A 13,962-nucleotide genomic window follows, 5' to 3' on the forward strand; every position below is an offset into this window, starting at 1 on the left:
CTTTTGATGCCACTGGTCACAAATTATACCAATTTATATGGGCAGATCAGTTTTCATGACCTTCTCTTAAAACATTAAGGTAGGTAATATAATTAGGGAAACTAAGCTTATATGGTAATTCTGAAGCTTTCTTACTTATTTGTGAAGATGCTGTCAAATCTTGATAGTTTACTCAAATCTTATCTTCCATTACTAAAACTAGAATAGAACGCAATTTTAGGAGATCCCTCTGGAGCATGTGTGACACAGTTGTTACACAAGCTGCACTGGCTGTTGATTTGCTTCTGGGTCTCATTCAAGGTGTTTGGCCATTATCTTTGAAGCTCTTTATGGCATGGATCCAGAGTATCTGAGGAACCATCTCATTCCAATGGGACTAATCTGCCCCACTTGTTCCACTGGAAAGAATCTACTCTGGATCCCATCAACCAAAGAATTTCAACTGGTGAGGTCCAGAAGAATATCTTTTTCTGCTTTGACTCTTTCCTTCTGGAATATTCTTCCATCAAAGGTGAGGTCCACTGCAACACTCCTGGCTTTCCAGAGTAACCTAAAAATGTGGCACTGCCACTTGGGCTGGGACGTCAACAGGGACCCACTATATTGGGGCAGGGGGGGGGGCTGACAGGTTAGAGAAGATTCTCACCTCCCAAGCCACTCATCTATAGAGCCGAGATGGCGGAGTGGGTAGAGTGCAGTACTGCAGGCTGCCAATTACCTCCCAAAGACCCATTAGATCACACAGATTAGGCCTCCTCCGGGTTCCGTCTACCAGCCAATGCCACCTGGCTATTACCCGGGGGAGGGCCTTCTCTGTGGCAGCTCCGGCCCTTTGGAACGAACTCCCCGCAGAGATTCGGACCCTCACCTCTCTCAAGGCCTTCCGAAAAGCCGTTAAAACCTGGCTGTGTCGGCAGGCCTGGGGTTGATGAGTTCCCTTCCCCTCTTGAATTGTGTGGCTGTTGGTTGTTTTAAATTCCCTGTACTTTTTGTTGTAGTTCTTGTGTTTCCCTTCCCCTCCTTGGGTTTGTGCGCCGCCCTGAGTCCCCCCGGGAATAGGGCGGCATATAAATAAAATGAACCTTGAACCTTGAACCACTTCAGCTGACTGCTAGTTCGGCAGTTTGGCTGTTCAAATCTCACCGGCTCAGGGTTGACTCAGCCTTCCATCCTTCCGAGGTGGGTGAAATGAGGACCCAGATTGTTGTTGGGGGCAATATGCTGACTCTGTAAACCGCTTAGAGAGGGCTGAAAGCTCTATGAAGCGGTATATAAGTCTAACTGCTATTGCTATTGCTATCATCATCTTAGTTTTTAACATTTAACTTCTTTTTTTAATTTTAATTGTGGGTTTTTTTTTAGTACTTTTCAACTTTTTATTATATTCTAAGCTGCCTAGAGTTTTTGCCTCAGTGAGGTGGACGACATAGAAATTTAATAAATAAATAGTCATTTTATGCTAGAATGCCAACTCCTTTAAGATGTTAAGGTTTCATTACTACTTATCTTTTTAAATTATCATATTCTGCTAGGCCACTTTTAACCTTGATTTGTTGGCCAACCCATAATTGGCTTTTCTCATTGGGCTAAAACAAAATGTAGCTTAGAACACTAAATCAAATCAATTAGCTGTATTATGACTTGTACTGCTCCCTGAGGAAATTGGGGGAAAGGAGATATATTAATGAAATAATGATGAATGCTAATAGGAACATGGTTTCTTCCCCACATAATTTACTCTGTAGTGGCTTAATGAGTACTTAGCAGACCAATCACGAACTGAATCCTTGTATGCTGCAGTTAAGTATGACCGTCTATGAGATGGTTCAGTTTTGGGTTTATAAGAATACAGACAATCCTCAACTTATGACTGACATTTCCATCATAGGGTTGGGGCAGTCGTAAAGGGAGATATGTTACATGACTGCACCAACATAGGATGACAATCCCAGCTCTTCCTATGGCAGACGTTAACTGAGAATCATGTGTTAATGAAGTGCTCACCCCAAGCCAAGGGGAATTCTGGGAGTTGAAGTCCATAGGACTTAAAGTCGCTAAGGTCGAGAAACACTGACTTAGAGAGAGCTGTAAAGCACTGTGAAGCAGTATATAATGTAAGTCTTAAGTGCTGTTGCTAATCCATTGTAATATTTTTTTTTAAAAAAACATTTGTTTGATATAAAAGAACAAAGCACTATACTTAAAATAAAATCCTTCTGAATTTAAGGCATAAGAGAAAAATATTTGTGTGAATGGAAAAGCTTAGAAAAGTTCAGAAAAGTGTTGAATGTTTAAGGTAACTCAGAATAACAGTTTATTATTACATCTGAACACTTGTCTTTCTGAATTTCATGCTCTTTACCTACTTCACAGCTGCTACAGTTTACCCTGCCATTTCTGCTAATGGCTGCGGGTTATTAATCTTAATGTAGTTAAGCATGTTTCATGCTGAAATAATTTCCCACCTCCACTATGCAGCATATGCTACCTGTCAGCTGTTCCTTGCAATTAGCTGAGGAGGTGCTTCTGGTTCTGCAATGCCTTACTCAAACCTAATTCCTTTTCATTCTGTATTAACTGTTTTTTAATTTTTTTTTGTTTTTACAAAGGATAGCTATCACATGCTTGTAACACATACCAATTTCTTTCTCTTTATTTTTCATAAAAAGTTTTTATTTTCCATTTTCATAGCGTATAATCACATGTATACTATTACATAGTCAATATCAAGTTGTATTATTAAGTACTTACATCAATTCATCTTACCATCAACTACCAAAGAAAAAAAAAGAAAAAGCCAGTTATTGGCTCTTCTGCTCTCCATATACCATATTTATACCTTATCCGACACTTATCCTTCTCTCCTCCCCCTTTCTACATCCTGTCTTCCCTCCATCATTTTCTACTCTACTTCCCCTTCCTTTCTCCTTCTACTCTCTCCCATTACCATTCCTCCTTATACACCTCATCTTCCCCCTTTACCCTCTCTCCTATGCCTCTCTTCCTATCTTCTTCTCTCCTCTGTTTCCCACTCTTCTACATCCTGTCTTCCCTCCATCATTTTCTACTCTACTTCCCCTTCCTTTCTCCTTCTCCTCTCTCCCCCTACCACTCCTCCTTATACACCTCATCTTCCCCCTTCACCCTCTCTCCTGTCCCTCTCTTCCTATCTTTCTTCTCTCCTCTGCTTCCCACTCTTCTACATCCCGTCTTCCCTCCGTCATTTTCTACTCTACTTCCCCTTCCTTTCTCCTTCTACTCTCTCCCCTTACCACTCCTCCTTATAGACCTCAGCTTCCCCCTTCACCCTCTCTCCTGTCCCTCTCTTCCTATCTTTCTTCTCTCCTCTGCTTCCCACTCTTCTACATCCCGTCTTCCCTCCATCATTTTCTACTCTACTTCCCCTTTCTTTCTCCTTCTACTCTCTCCCCTTACCACTCCTCCTTATAGACCTCATCTTCCCCCCTCACCCTCTCTCCTATCCCTCTCTTCCTATCTTTCTTCTCTCCTCTGCTTCCCACTCTTCCTCTAATTCACTTGGTGTATTTCAGCTTCTGAGCAAACTCCCCTTTGTGTTGATGGTATTTATAATTCCATTACAATATACATAAAAAAGAAAAAAATAGCAGTATACATGTACAATCATATTACCTTAAAATCCAACACCCCTCCTCCAACTTAGTAAACTCCACTCCCTCCCCCCAACCCCCCCAACCTTCCCCCCCCCCCGACTTCCCAGAACCAACACATACCAATTTCTTAACAAGCTTCATTTTTACACCAGCCAACACGTGGCACTGCATAGGTTATATCCAAAGCTTTTATTCAGAGATGGCAATTTGAAGGAGGACTCACGATTATGCAAAGCTCACTTTCATTTTGGGGCAAGCAGAGTTTCTAAACAGCAACAGCTCTCTGACATTTAATTAGGCCCAGCCCTGGAGGGGCTGGAAGGACTTTAACGTGTTTATGAAAGTGGAAGACAGATGAGTGTGCTGATAGGAATTATGATAGTGCTCTTGTAGTGAAGTGCTAGTCAAGAGGCACACTTAAAACCCCTTCCATTCCTATTTGCAGGTTTTTGTAATATATTGATTTAAAGTGCTCAAACACTTCAGAACCCTGTGGGGAAAAATAAATATGTAAGTAATATGAATGTAAATCATTTGAAGTGAAGTTTTTCAAATTACTTTCTGTGCTAAGACCGCCACCATCCCATCATGTTGTCAGTCCTGGAGTATGGCAGAAGCCAGGGGGAGAAATAAATCCAGTCCTTATTATAACACAGCTAGTCCCATTGTAGCCAAGGAAAAGTTGCTTATCTCTCCCAAGTAGAGTCACCTGTCCATCCAAACCACTTAGAGCAGAAGTGAAAAGAAGTGTGTGTTCAGTAAGTTCTTGGCTTACGAGGCATATGAGCTGAGGTGGCACAGTGGTTAGAGTGCAGTACTGCAGGCCACTTCAGCTGACTGTTATCTGCAGTTCAGCGGTTCTAATCCCACCAGCTCAAGGTTGACTCAGCCTTCCATCCTTCCGAGGTGGGTAAAATGAGGACCCAGACTGTGGGGGCAATATGCTGACTCTGTAAACCGCTTAGAGAGGGCTGAAAGCCCTATGAAGCGGTATATGAGTCTAACTGCTATTGCTATTGCTATTGCTCTGAGCCTGGCTTTCTTCCCCCCCCCCCACTTAACTTTCCTCAACTTGGCATACTCCAAAACTGAAAGTAGAGAATGTCTACAATGGCTGAGTTCTGGAACCTGCAGTATAAAAATAACTGAAGAATGCAATTTATCTAAGTATGTTTCAGTGAGCATCATTACATTCTATAAACAACTTGCGGTTGAGTTGTAAGATTTTATAAAATAACCAGCTGGATAACCCAGCGTTGCCCGGGTATTTATTCACGGGGGGAAAATATCTGGACCAAATGTAATTTCTAACGTTGGATTTTCCCCCTTACCAGAGGGAGCCCCCTTGTGGAGTACTGTGAAGCCATTACCACGGCAACTCCACTGCACTGTACAGTAGAAGCCATTTTATGGCAGTACGGTAGAAGCCATTTTAATTTATTTAATGTATCTTAACCCAAGAGGTGTTAGGGGTATCTTACCCCCACAATATTTTTTTCCAGAGTGTAAGTCATCTGTGTACCATGTTTGGTTGAAATTGCTCGAGGCGTTCTAGAATTATGCTGGAACATACACACACATTTATATATATAGAAATAGAGATAGATAGAGATAGACAGATATGTATGTGTTGTGGCCCAGCAGGAGCCATTGGAGCTACCATCAGACTCCGACAGCGAGGGGCCCTATGAGTCGGCTCTGGAGGATGTGGAGGACCCTGGACAGGGTTCCGACTCCGAGCAGGGTGCAGAGAGGCTGGTTGGCCACCAGGAGGCGCCTGAGCCTTGGACCAGTGGGGAGGAGACAAGGGAGTGTGATCCTGACATCTGTGCATTGGAGCAGTGGGGAGGAGACAAGGGAGTTGGTCCTGGATGCCCGGCAACGGAGAGCTAATAGGCATAAAGAACAGTTACGCAGTTACAGGAGATAATTGAACTCAGCTGGTGGTAATTAGGCTCCTCTCAAGACTATAAAAGGGATCAACGTATTTACTAGAGTTGGAGAAGCTATCGTGGCTAGCTTGGCAGACTGGATTGCTGCCAAGGTCTAGTCTGTGTGTTAATAAATCCTTGAAGTATCTTTGTCTCGCCGTCCTTTGGTGTATGAAGGGGGGGTCAGAACATGTATGTATGTATGTATGTATGTAGAGATAGATAGATAGATAGATAGATGTAGGTAGGTAGGTAGGTAGGTAGGTAGGTAGGTAGATAGATAGATAGATAGATAGATAAGGTAGGTAGGTAGGTAGGTAGGTAGGTAGGTAGATAGATAGATAGATAGATAGATTAGATAGATAGATAGATAGATAGATAGATAGATAGATAGATAGATAGATAGATAGATAGATAGATAGATAGATTCAGTCTTGCATTCAGTTCTCCAGACAACCAGATCAGCCATGTGGTCTTTTCAATACCAATTACTAGACATGCGCATATCAGGGTGCCATCTTGGACTGCTTGGTTCCTCAACAAAGATCTCCTGGCCCTGCTGCTGCTGTTGAGTTGTGTTCTCAGCTGGTAGTGGAAGCTGAAATCCTGAGCTTCCTCTGGTTCTCCTGCTTCAAGCCAGCCCGAGGCGATTTCCTCCAGTTATAATTCCAACAGACATGTCACCCCACCAAAGAGGCTGTGACAACGGGGAGAAGAAGACCAGAACCCCACTTGCAGAATTAAATGTTTCTGCACTGCAGCCCAGACCCAAATCATCCATATGGAAGCTACATTATGATATGGTGGCCGTATTGCCAGTCAGTTGTTTTCTATATTTCTAAATGGGTTGTGAGGAAACAATACAAGCTCAAGTGTAGAATGTCTATGGAGGTTCTGAGTCATTCTGAGGGTTGAAGCTTCTTCAGTTCAGAGGTTTAGAAGCTTCCAGGATGAGAAGTGATGCATCTTCAAAGAAAAGCAAAGTCCAATTGCCTGTTGTGACTCGGCTAGAGCCTTGGGAGCTGTTTATTTGTTTATTTATTTATTTGTCTTGTATGCCGCCCACTCCCGAAGGACTCCGGGTGGCTCACAATAGACAAGGGAAGGGGAATAAATAGACAAGACAACACTTTAAAAAAACGCAACATTCACAGTTTCCGTGGGGCTGGATGTTTCACAAGCCCCCCGGCCTGCTGGAGCAGCCAGGACTTGGTGGCTTTGCGGAAGGCCGGGAGGGTAGTAAGGGTCCGGATCTCCACGGGGAGGTCATTCCAGAGGGCTGGAGCTGCAACAGAGAAGGCTCTCCCCCGGGGAGTCGCCAGCCGACATTGGCTGGCAGATGGAATCCGGAGGAGACCTAACCTGTGAGATCTAATTGGTCTGAGAGAGGTAATCGGCAGGAGGCGGTCTCTCAGGTACCCAGGTCCGATGCCATGTAGGGCTTTATAGGTAGCGACCAGCACCTTGAAGCAGATTCGGAGACTAATGGGTAGCCAGTGCAGCTCGCAGAGGATAGGTGTGACGTGGGTGTACCTAGGTGCACCCACAATCGCTCGCGCGGCTGCGTTCTGGACTAACTGAAGTCTTCAAACACTCTTCAAGGGCAGCCCCATGTAGAGCGCGTTACAATATCAGACTCTGACAGCGAGGGGGCTTATGAGTCATGCTTGGAAGAGGAGGAGGGTTCTGGACAGGGGTCTGCCTCCGAGCAGGGCTCAGAGAGACTAGTTGGTCCCCAGGTAATGACTGAGCCTTGGGTCAGTGGGGAGGACACAAGAGAGACTGAGCCTTGGAGCAGTGGGGAGGAGACAAGGGAGGCTGAGCAAGAACCCTCCTGTGAGTCTTTTCGGGATGTACGTAGGAGAAGAGCTGAACGATGTAAGGCACAACGGAGGACTTCTTGGAGGTGATTGCACCCAGATGTGCCTCGTTAGCAGCTTCCCTTACGGATAAAAGGACTGGTGGTGCCACGCCCTGGTTGCAGAAGTCAACGTTCCTTGATCCTTGATCGTGGTTTCTTTGATGTACACTTGGAAAAGTGATTTGACTTCTGTAACCCTGATTCGTAGAGACTTTGGAAGAAGTGCTTTGCTTTCGTTTGGTTCGCCTTGTGTTGCCGTAAGAAAGATTTGTGTTTCAGTCCGTTATCTTCTGGCAGAGACTTTAATTAGGTTTATTTTGGCTCGCAGCCAGTTTGAGCTGAGGACTGATAAAGAGAGTTCCCTTTCATTTTGTTTGCCTGTCGTCTGTTAACAAGCGAAGGAGGGGGGAACAGAACATTGCCTTTAGAAAAAGCACCTTTGGGACAAGAAAGCAGAATATTAAATTGATGTGGAGATTTCTTTTAATAAGCCTTATCTCAGACACTGATGAAATGTATCAAAGAGGTAGTCCTAGATTTACAACAGTTCAAAGTTACCGCATCATTGGAAAAAGGGAGATGACCATTTTTCATATTTACAACCGTTGCAGCATCACCATGGCCATGTGTTCACAATTCAGGTGCTTGACAACTGACTCATACTTATGACGGTCACGGTCTCCCAGGACCGTGGGGTCACCTTTTGCGACCTGGCAAGCAACAGCAATAGGGAAGCCATATTCACTTAGCAACCACCTTACTAACTTAACAACTGCAGTGATTCACTTAGCAATTGTGTTAAAAAAGGTCATAAAATGGGGCAAACCTCACTTAGCAAACATCTCACTTAACAACAGAAATGTGTCCAATTGAGGTCATATGTCAAGGACTACCTGCATATGCGCAAACTCATAAATTCCACTCAATGTGCCATTATGATTTTAAATGTATTAAAATGTATGCAAAAATAACACATTCAGTTTAAGGGTAAATAATATGTATTACTGAATATGTTTTTTTCTGTGTTGTTTTCTATTATTTTTAGATAAATAGTCATTGGTTCTGCAGTATCGAAGAGTCTGAAACACTTCTCTAATTTCAGTATTTTTTTCCAGTCATCACACTTATTTTTCTAAGACTTTGGTAGATAATTGAAAACTGAGGATGAGAATACTATTGCCAGTTCAAAATTACAAGCTGGCGCTTTTCATACCAATTATGTTTGTGGGGGGAAAATGGAGAATTAGTATAATGAACTATCAACAAAGACGGTTGTCAGCTGAAAGTTGCTATTTCGTTTCCATCGTAACCTCCTTAGCCAGCTCTTGAGATGCAATGTAATATGGATGAGCTAGATCAGTGTTTCTCAACCTTGGCGACTTTCAGTCCTGTGGACTTCAACTCCCAGAATTCCCCCAGCCAGCTATGCTGGCTGGGGGATTCTGGGAGTTGAAGTCCAAAGGACTGAAAGTCGCCAAGGTTGAGAAACACTGAGCTAGATGGTTAGCATAATACACATTTTTCAACGGCTACCCTTGAAAAGCATTCGGAGACTACAGCTAGTCCAGAATGCAGCCGCGCGAGCGATATCGGGTGTACCGAGATACACCCATATTACACCTGTCCTCCGGGAACTGCACTGGCTGCCAATTGGTCTCCGGGCGCAATTCAAGGTGTTGGTTATTACCTTTAAAGCCCTACATGGCTTAGGACCAGCCTATCTGCGAGACCGCCTACTCCCATACACCTCCCAACGGCCGATAAGATCCCACAGGGTGGGCCTCCTTCGGATACTGTCAGCCGGACAGTGTCGGCTGGCGGGCCCCCAGAGGAGGGCCTTCTCTGTGGCTGCTCCGACCCTATGGAATCAGCTACCCCCAGAGGTCCGGACCTTACCCACTCTCATGGCCTTCAGAAAAGCTGTTAAAACCTGGCTGTTCCGGCAGGCCTGGGGCTGTTGACCTTATTGTTAAGGTCCAGCCCTGATCAGAAATGTATGCGTGTTGGGAATTTTTAAATTATTCTTTTATTCTGCTTCTCTTTTCTTCTTTTTCTTTCTTTCTTTGTAAGCCGCCCGGAGTCCTCGGGGATTGGGCGGCCTAGAAATTTAACAAACAAACAAACAAACAAATAAATGTGAAACAGCTGATGAATATCACTCAGTGTCCATGTTTATAAGGGTCCTTGGGAGATGAAGGGCAAACTAGCATTTGTCTCAAATGGAAAAAAAAAGGGAAAATCATGGGGAGGAAAAGGAAGAAATTGCTTTCAAAGTACGTGATCGGTATTTTAGCTTGTTCAACATGTTTTCAAAGGCTACAAACTCTTATCCCATTTTCACAAGGTCATAAAAACGTAGCCACATCCTTTAATAGTTTAAAATTATGTATGAACTAACGAGATCAATATGTTCCTGTCAGGCATTGAAGAAGACGTGGTTAGAAAAATATGCCACAGATTCTGCCAACCCGGGCATATTAGTATTACTTGGATGTGGTACTTTATCCAGTACCTGTGGCCAGTTGGCCAGTTATCCACTTGCTCTTATCCGAACTCGAATGCAGGCTCAAGGTGAGTGTCGAGGTTATGTTACTCTGCCTATGTAGAAGAGATAACTTGACAGATGAATATTTAAGGCTACCATTGATCATTAAGAGTTTGGCTACCTTTCCCTTTTTCTTCTTCTGGAATTTATGTATCTAGTCTCCAGCCATCAGCGATCACCTTCTTTGTTAAAATTGCACTAGCCTTTAAAGTTTGCCCAATATCTTGATTCCTGTCGGTGAAAATGAGGTGGAAAACCTCTGTAGGAAGTGAACCTCTACATGGGGCTGCCCTTGAAAAGTGTTCGGAGACTACAATTAGTCCAGAGCGATACTGGGTACACCGAGATACACCCATGTTACACCCATCCTCCGCGAGCTGCACTGGCTCCCCATCGGTCTCCGAACGCGCTTCAAGGTGCTGGTTATCACCTTTAAAGCCCTACATGGCTTAGGACCCGGATATCTACGAGACCGTCTTCTGCCGCACACCTCCCTAAAACCGATAAGATCGCACAGGATGGGCCTTCTCCGGGTGCCATCAGCTGGACAATGCCGGCTGGCAACGCCTCAGAGTAGGGCCTTCTCTGTTGCCGCTCCGGCCCTATGGAATGAGCTACACCCAGAGATCCGGACCCTACCCACTCTCATGGCCTTCCGAAAAACTATCAAAACCTGGCTTTTCTGGCAGGCCTGGAGCTGTTGACCTCTGGATTGAGGTCCAACCCCGCTTAGATTGGGTGCATGTTGTGTCTTTTTAAATTTGTCGTGTTTTATCTGTTTTTAATTTCTTTTAATTTCTGTTGCTGTAAGCTGCCTGGAGTCCTCCGGGATTGGGCGGCCTATAAATTTAATAAACAGTTAAATAGTTAAACCTCTTGGGATTAACAGTGGTAGATTAAGATCTACCCCTGAGAACAGGTAACCTTTGTTTGTAGAAAAATAACATTTTGGGAGAATAGCTGTTACTCACAATGCTTTCTTTCAACAAAGTCTTTTTTTTAATCTACATGGAGACAGATGTGATAATGGGAGAGTTCATCTAAAGTGATGGAGTTCAAGAGACACAGGTCTTCTACTTCTATCAAAATTAGGTCTTTGCCAAATTGTATCAGTAATGATGAAAAACTTTGCTGACTTGTAGAAGCCTGGCCAGGATAGAAGACTGTTCTGGGACAAGTCTTTGTTCTACCATTTTTTTAATTTATAGGACCCACTTTTCCTTTGTATCTTTTGGGGGAAACAAATAATATGTGGCTATTACAGGAGATAACACATATTTGAACCTATTCTTTTCTATTTTGGAGGAGGCAAAGGCACGACATTTTAAATGTCGCAGAAGCTTAAGATAGCCATTTCATCACATTCCCTCAAGCAAAACAAAAGGCTCTGAATATTCTAGCCTCAGCCATTGGGCAGGAACAATGTGCATGGAGACTACAGGGCTGAATAGAACACAGATACAGGAGAAATATGTTTGGGGGTATACAGGCATAAATTAGTGTTTTGTAGACAAAATACTGAGGGAAATAATGGAGTTCCTGAAAGGGAAGCACAACTATGTACTGTATTTTTCAGAGTATAAGACGCACCTTTTTCCCTCAAAAAAGAGCCTGAAAATCTGGGTGGGTCTTATACACTGAATGCAGCATTTTTTGCCTCCCGAAACCCCGCTCTCTTCACCTAAATGGCTGTGCATAGCCTTTAGGAGGCTTTTAGAGAGCTCCTAGAGGCTGGGGAGGGCAGAAATGAGTGAAAAACAGCCCATTTCTTGCTCAATTTACCCCTCCAGCCCCTAGGAGCACTTTATAAGCTTCCTAAAGGCTATCCATGCCCTTTTTAAAATAAAAAACGGGCATGTTTTTTGCTCGTTTTTGCTCCCCCCCGGGAGCACTCTGCAACCTCCCTAAAGGCCATTCATGCCTTTTTTGGGGGGGGGGGGAATGGACCCGTTTTCCTGAAAAATGGGGCATTTTGGGGAGGTTTGCAGAGTGCAAATTTTTTTTTGAAATTTTCCTTTTCAAAACCTTGCTGCGTCTTATACTCCGAAAAATACGGTATGTGTGTCAGATTTCTTCTTTTTATTAAGACTGCTGTATAATTTGTCTTTTTTTATCTTTTTAATTTTCTGTAGCAATGGTGGAAAGTGGCCCTCAGCTAAACATGGTTGGCCTTTTCCAAAAAATTATTGCCAAAGAAGGATTCTTTGGACTATACAGAGGCATCGCCCCAAACTTCATGAAGGTCCTTCCTGCTGTCAGCATCAGTTACGTGGTGTATGAAAAGATGAAGGAAAACTTGGGAATAGCATAAAAGAAAGAGATGCCACATGAGAGACTCAAGGATGAAATCCTCTTGGAGGCTAAATTCATGTTTACAATGAGCTACAATTCCTCTATGCAAAAATTCTGCAAGTCTTAACTTTATGAAGTCTTGGTGGAATAAAAACAAATGTGTTTTCTGAATATCGCTAGGTAATGAGAAAATTGTCAAGAAATATTTCATTGCTCATGTAGCTGCTTGTTGGAAAAGTTTGAGGATGTCATAATTATTTTCCCAACATATATATTATTGCGTTAAAGCTATGCAAACGCTCTGTAATGATAATTTGCCTTTGATTGTCTAGTGGGCAATTTATGATCATTCTGAACACCCACTATTATTTTGCAGGTATCTCTTGTTCATAATTCTTTTCTTTTTTGTTAAGCTTCTTTTATAAACGAAAAATGATTCAGAAAGTCATAAAATGTCGCATCGATACATTTATTTGTTCAATTCCCCTTATAACAAATGAACAGAAAGCGCTTGAAATGAAACGAATGTATTTGCACATTGATTAGTCATATATATATATAGAACATGCCTAGGTGGGATCTGTTTTTCCAAACATTAATCTTGGAAAATTGATGAGGATAGGGACCAATTCAGACACATGGAACTGACATATTAATCGAAGTGAAAGTTACTGCTATTTACAAAAGATTAATAATTGATACAGTTTGCGTGCTTGTTCAACCTTCTATTCCTGATTTATATGAATGGAAGTAATCAAGACATATGTTTAACCTAGCAAGTATTAATATCCTTAAAACAATTATCTAATTTGTTAAAAAGTTTCTTAAATGTCTTCTTTTTGTATCCTCCCATCTTCCACAGTTGCTGATCAAATCCTATGCTTTTCAGTGCTAATGAGTTCTTTAGCTGGATTTGTTTTCTCTTCCAAGACAGAAAATTCTTGGGTTTTCTTTTATTACCCAAAGGAAGGGAAAAAAAGGATATTCTTACATTTTCCTTCTCACTTAAATTCCTTTCTCTCACTAACACTTGAACCATCTTTTCCTCTCTGCAGTGATACTTAATCCAGGTCTCAATCTTAATCCAGGTCTGTTAAATCAGTGGTCTCCAACCTTGGCCACTTTAAGACCTGTGGCAAAGCTGGCTGAGGAACTCTGGGAGTTGAAGTCCACAAGTCTTAAAGTGGCCAAGGTTGGAGACCACTGTGTTAAAATGGTTTTCTTTTCTAACCCTGATTCGATTTCAGGCTCCTAGGAACCCACTGTTCTTTTTGGCCCTCTGCTTGTTCACTCTCCTTTCTCACCATCAGCATATCCAGACCATGAAAGAACTAGATATCCATTTAACCATCTTCTCTAAGTTTGCCTTGTCTTGAAAAAAAATAGGTGTGTGGGATTGCATGCGCTTCAAGGAGCTGTGGATTTTTGTCATTCCCGGTGTGCTTTAAGCCTTACATCTGACGGTCAGGCCACAAAATAAAAATACCTCTTTAACCTTAACATTTGCAACACTGAGAAAGAACGGCAGGAGTTTTCGTATCATGGCAAGCTCATTCTTGCACACTTGGCTAAGTGTGCACGAATGAGCTTGACTTCACTAATTTGACTGGCTTTGGCAGAAAATCTTCTGAGCAGATTGCACCAGCCCTTCCTAAATGTCAATTACAATCACATCAAATCTTAAATGCCTCGTGGGTTGCT

At 42.8% G+C, this 13,962-nt stretch overlaps 1 protein-coding gene across 1 annotated transcript in view; it reads left to right on the forward strand.

The window, feature by feature from the left end:
* SLC25A24 (solute carrier family 25 member 24) overlaps positions 1-13,728 on the forward strand; it is a 35,780-nt gene extending 22,052 nt beyond the window's left edge. Inside the window, exons 9-10 of the mRNA XM_032218907.1 lie at positions 9,845-9,995; positions 12,102-13,728. Of these exons, the coding sequence (XP_032074798.1) occupies positions 9,845-9,995; positions 12,102-12,280 (330 nt within the window). The 3' untranslated portion in view covers positions 12,281-13,728. The remainder of the gene's footprint in view (positions 1-9,844; positions 9,996-12,101) is intronic.
* The last annotated feature ends 234 nt before the right edge of the window (positions 13,729-13,962 follow it).

The sequence above is a fragment of the Thamnophis elegans genome, chromosome 5 (genome assembly GCF_009769535.1).
Source record: "Thamnophis elegans isolate rThaEle1 chromosome 5, rThaEle1.pri, whole genome shotgun sequence".
Taxonomy (NCBI): domain Eukaryota; kingdom Metazoa; phylum Chordata; class Lepidosauria; order Squamata; family Colubridae; genus Thamnophis; species Thamnophis elegans.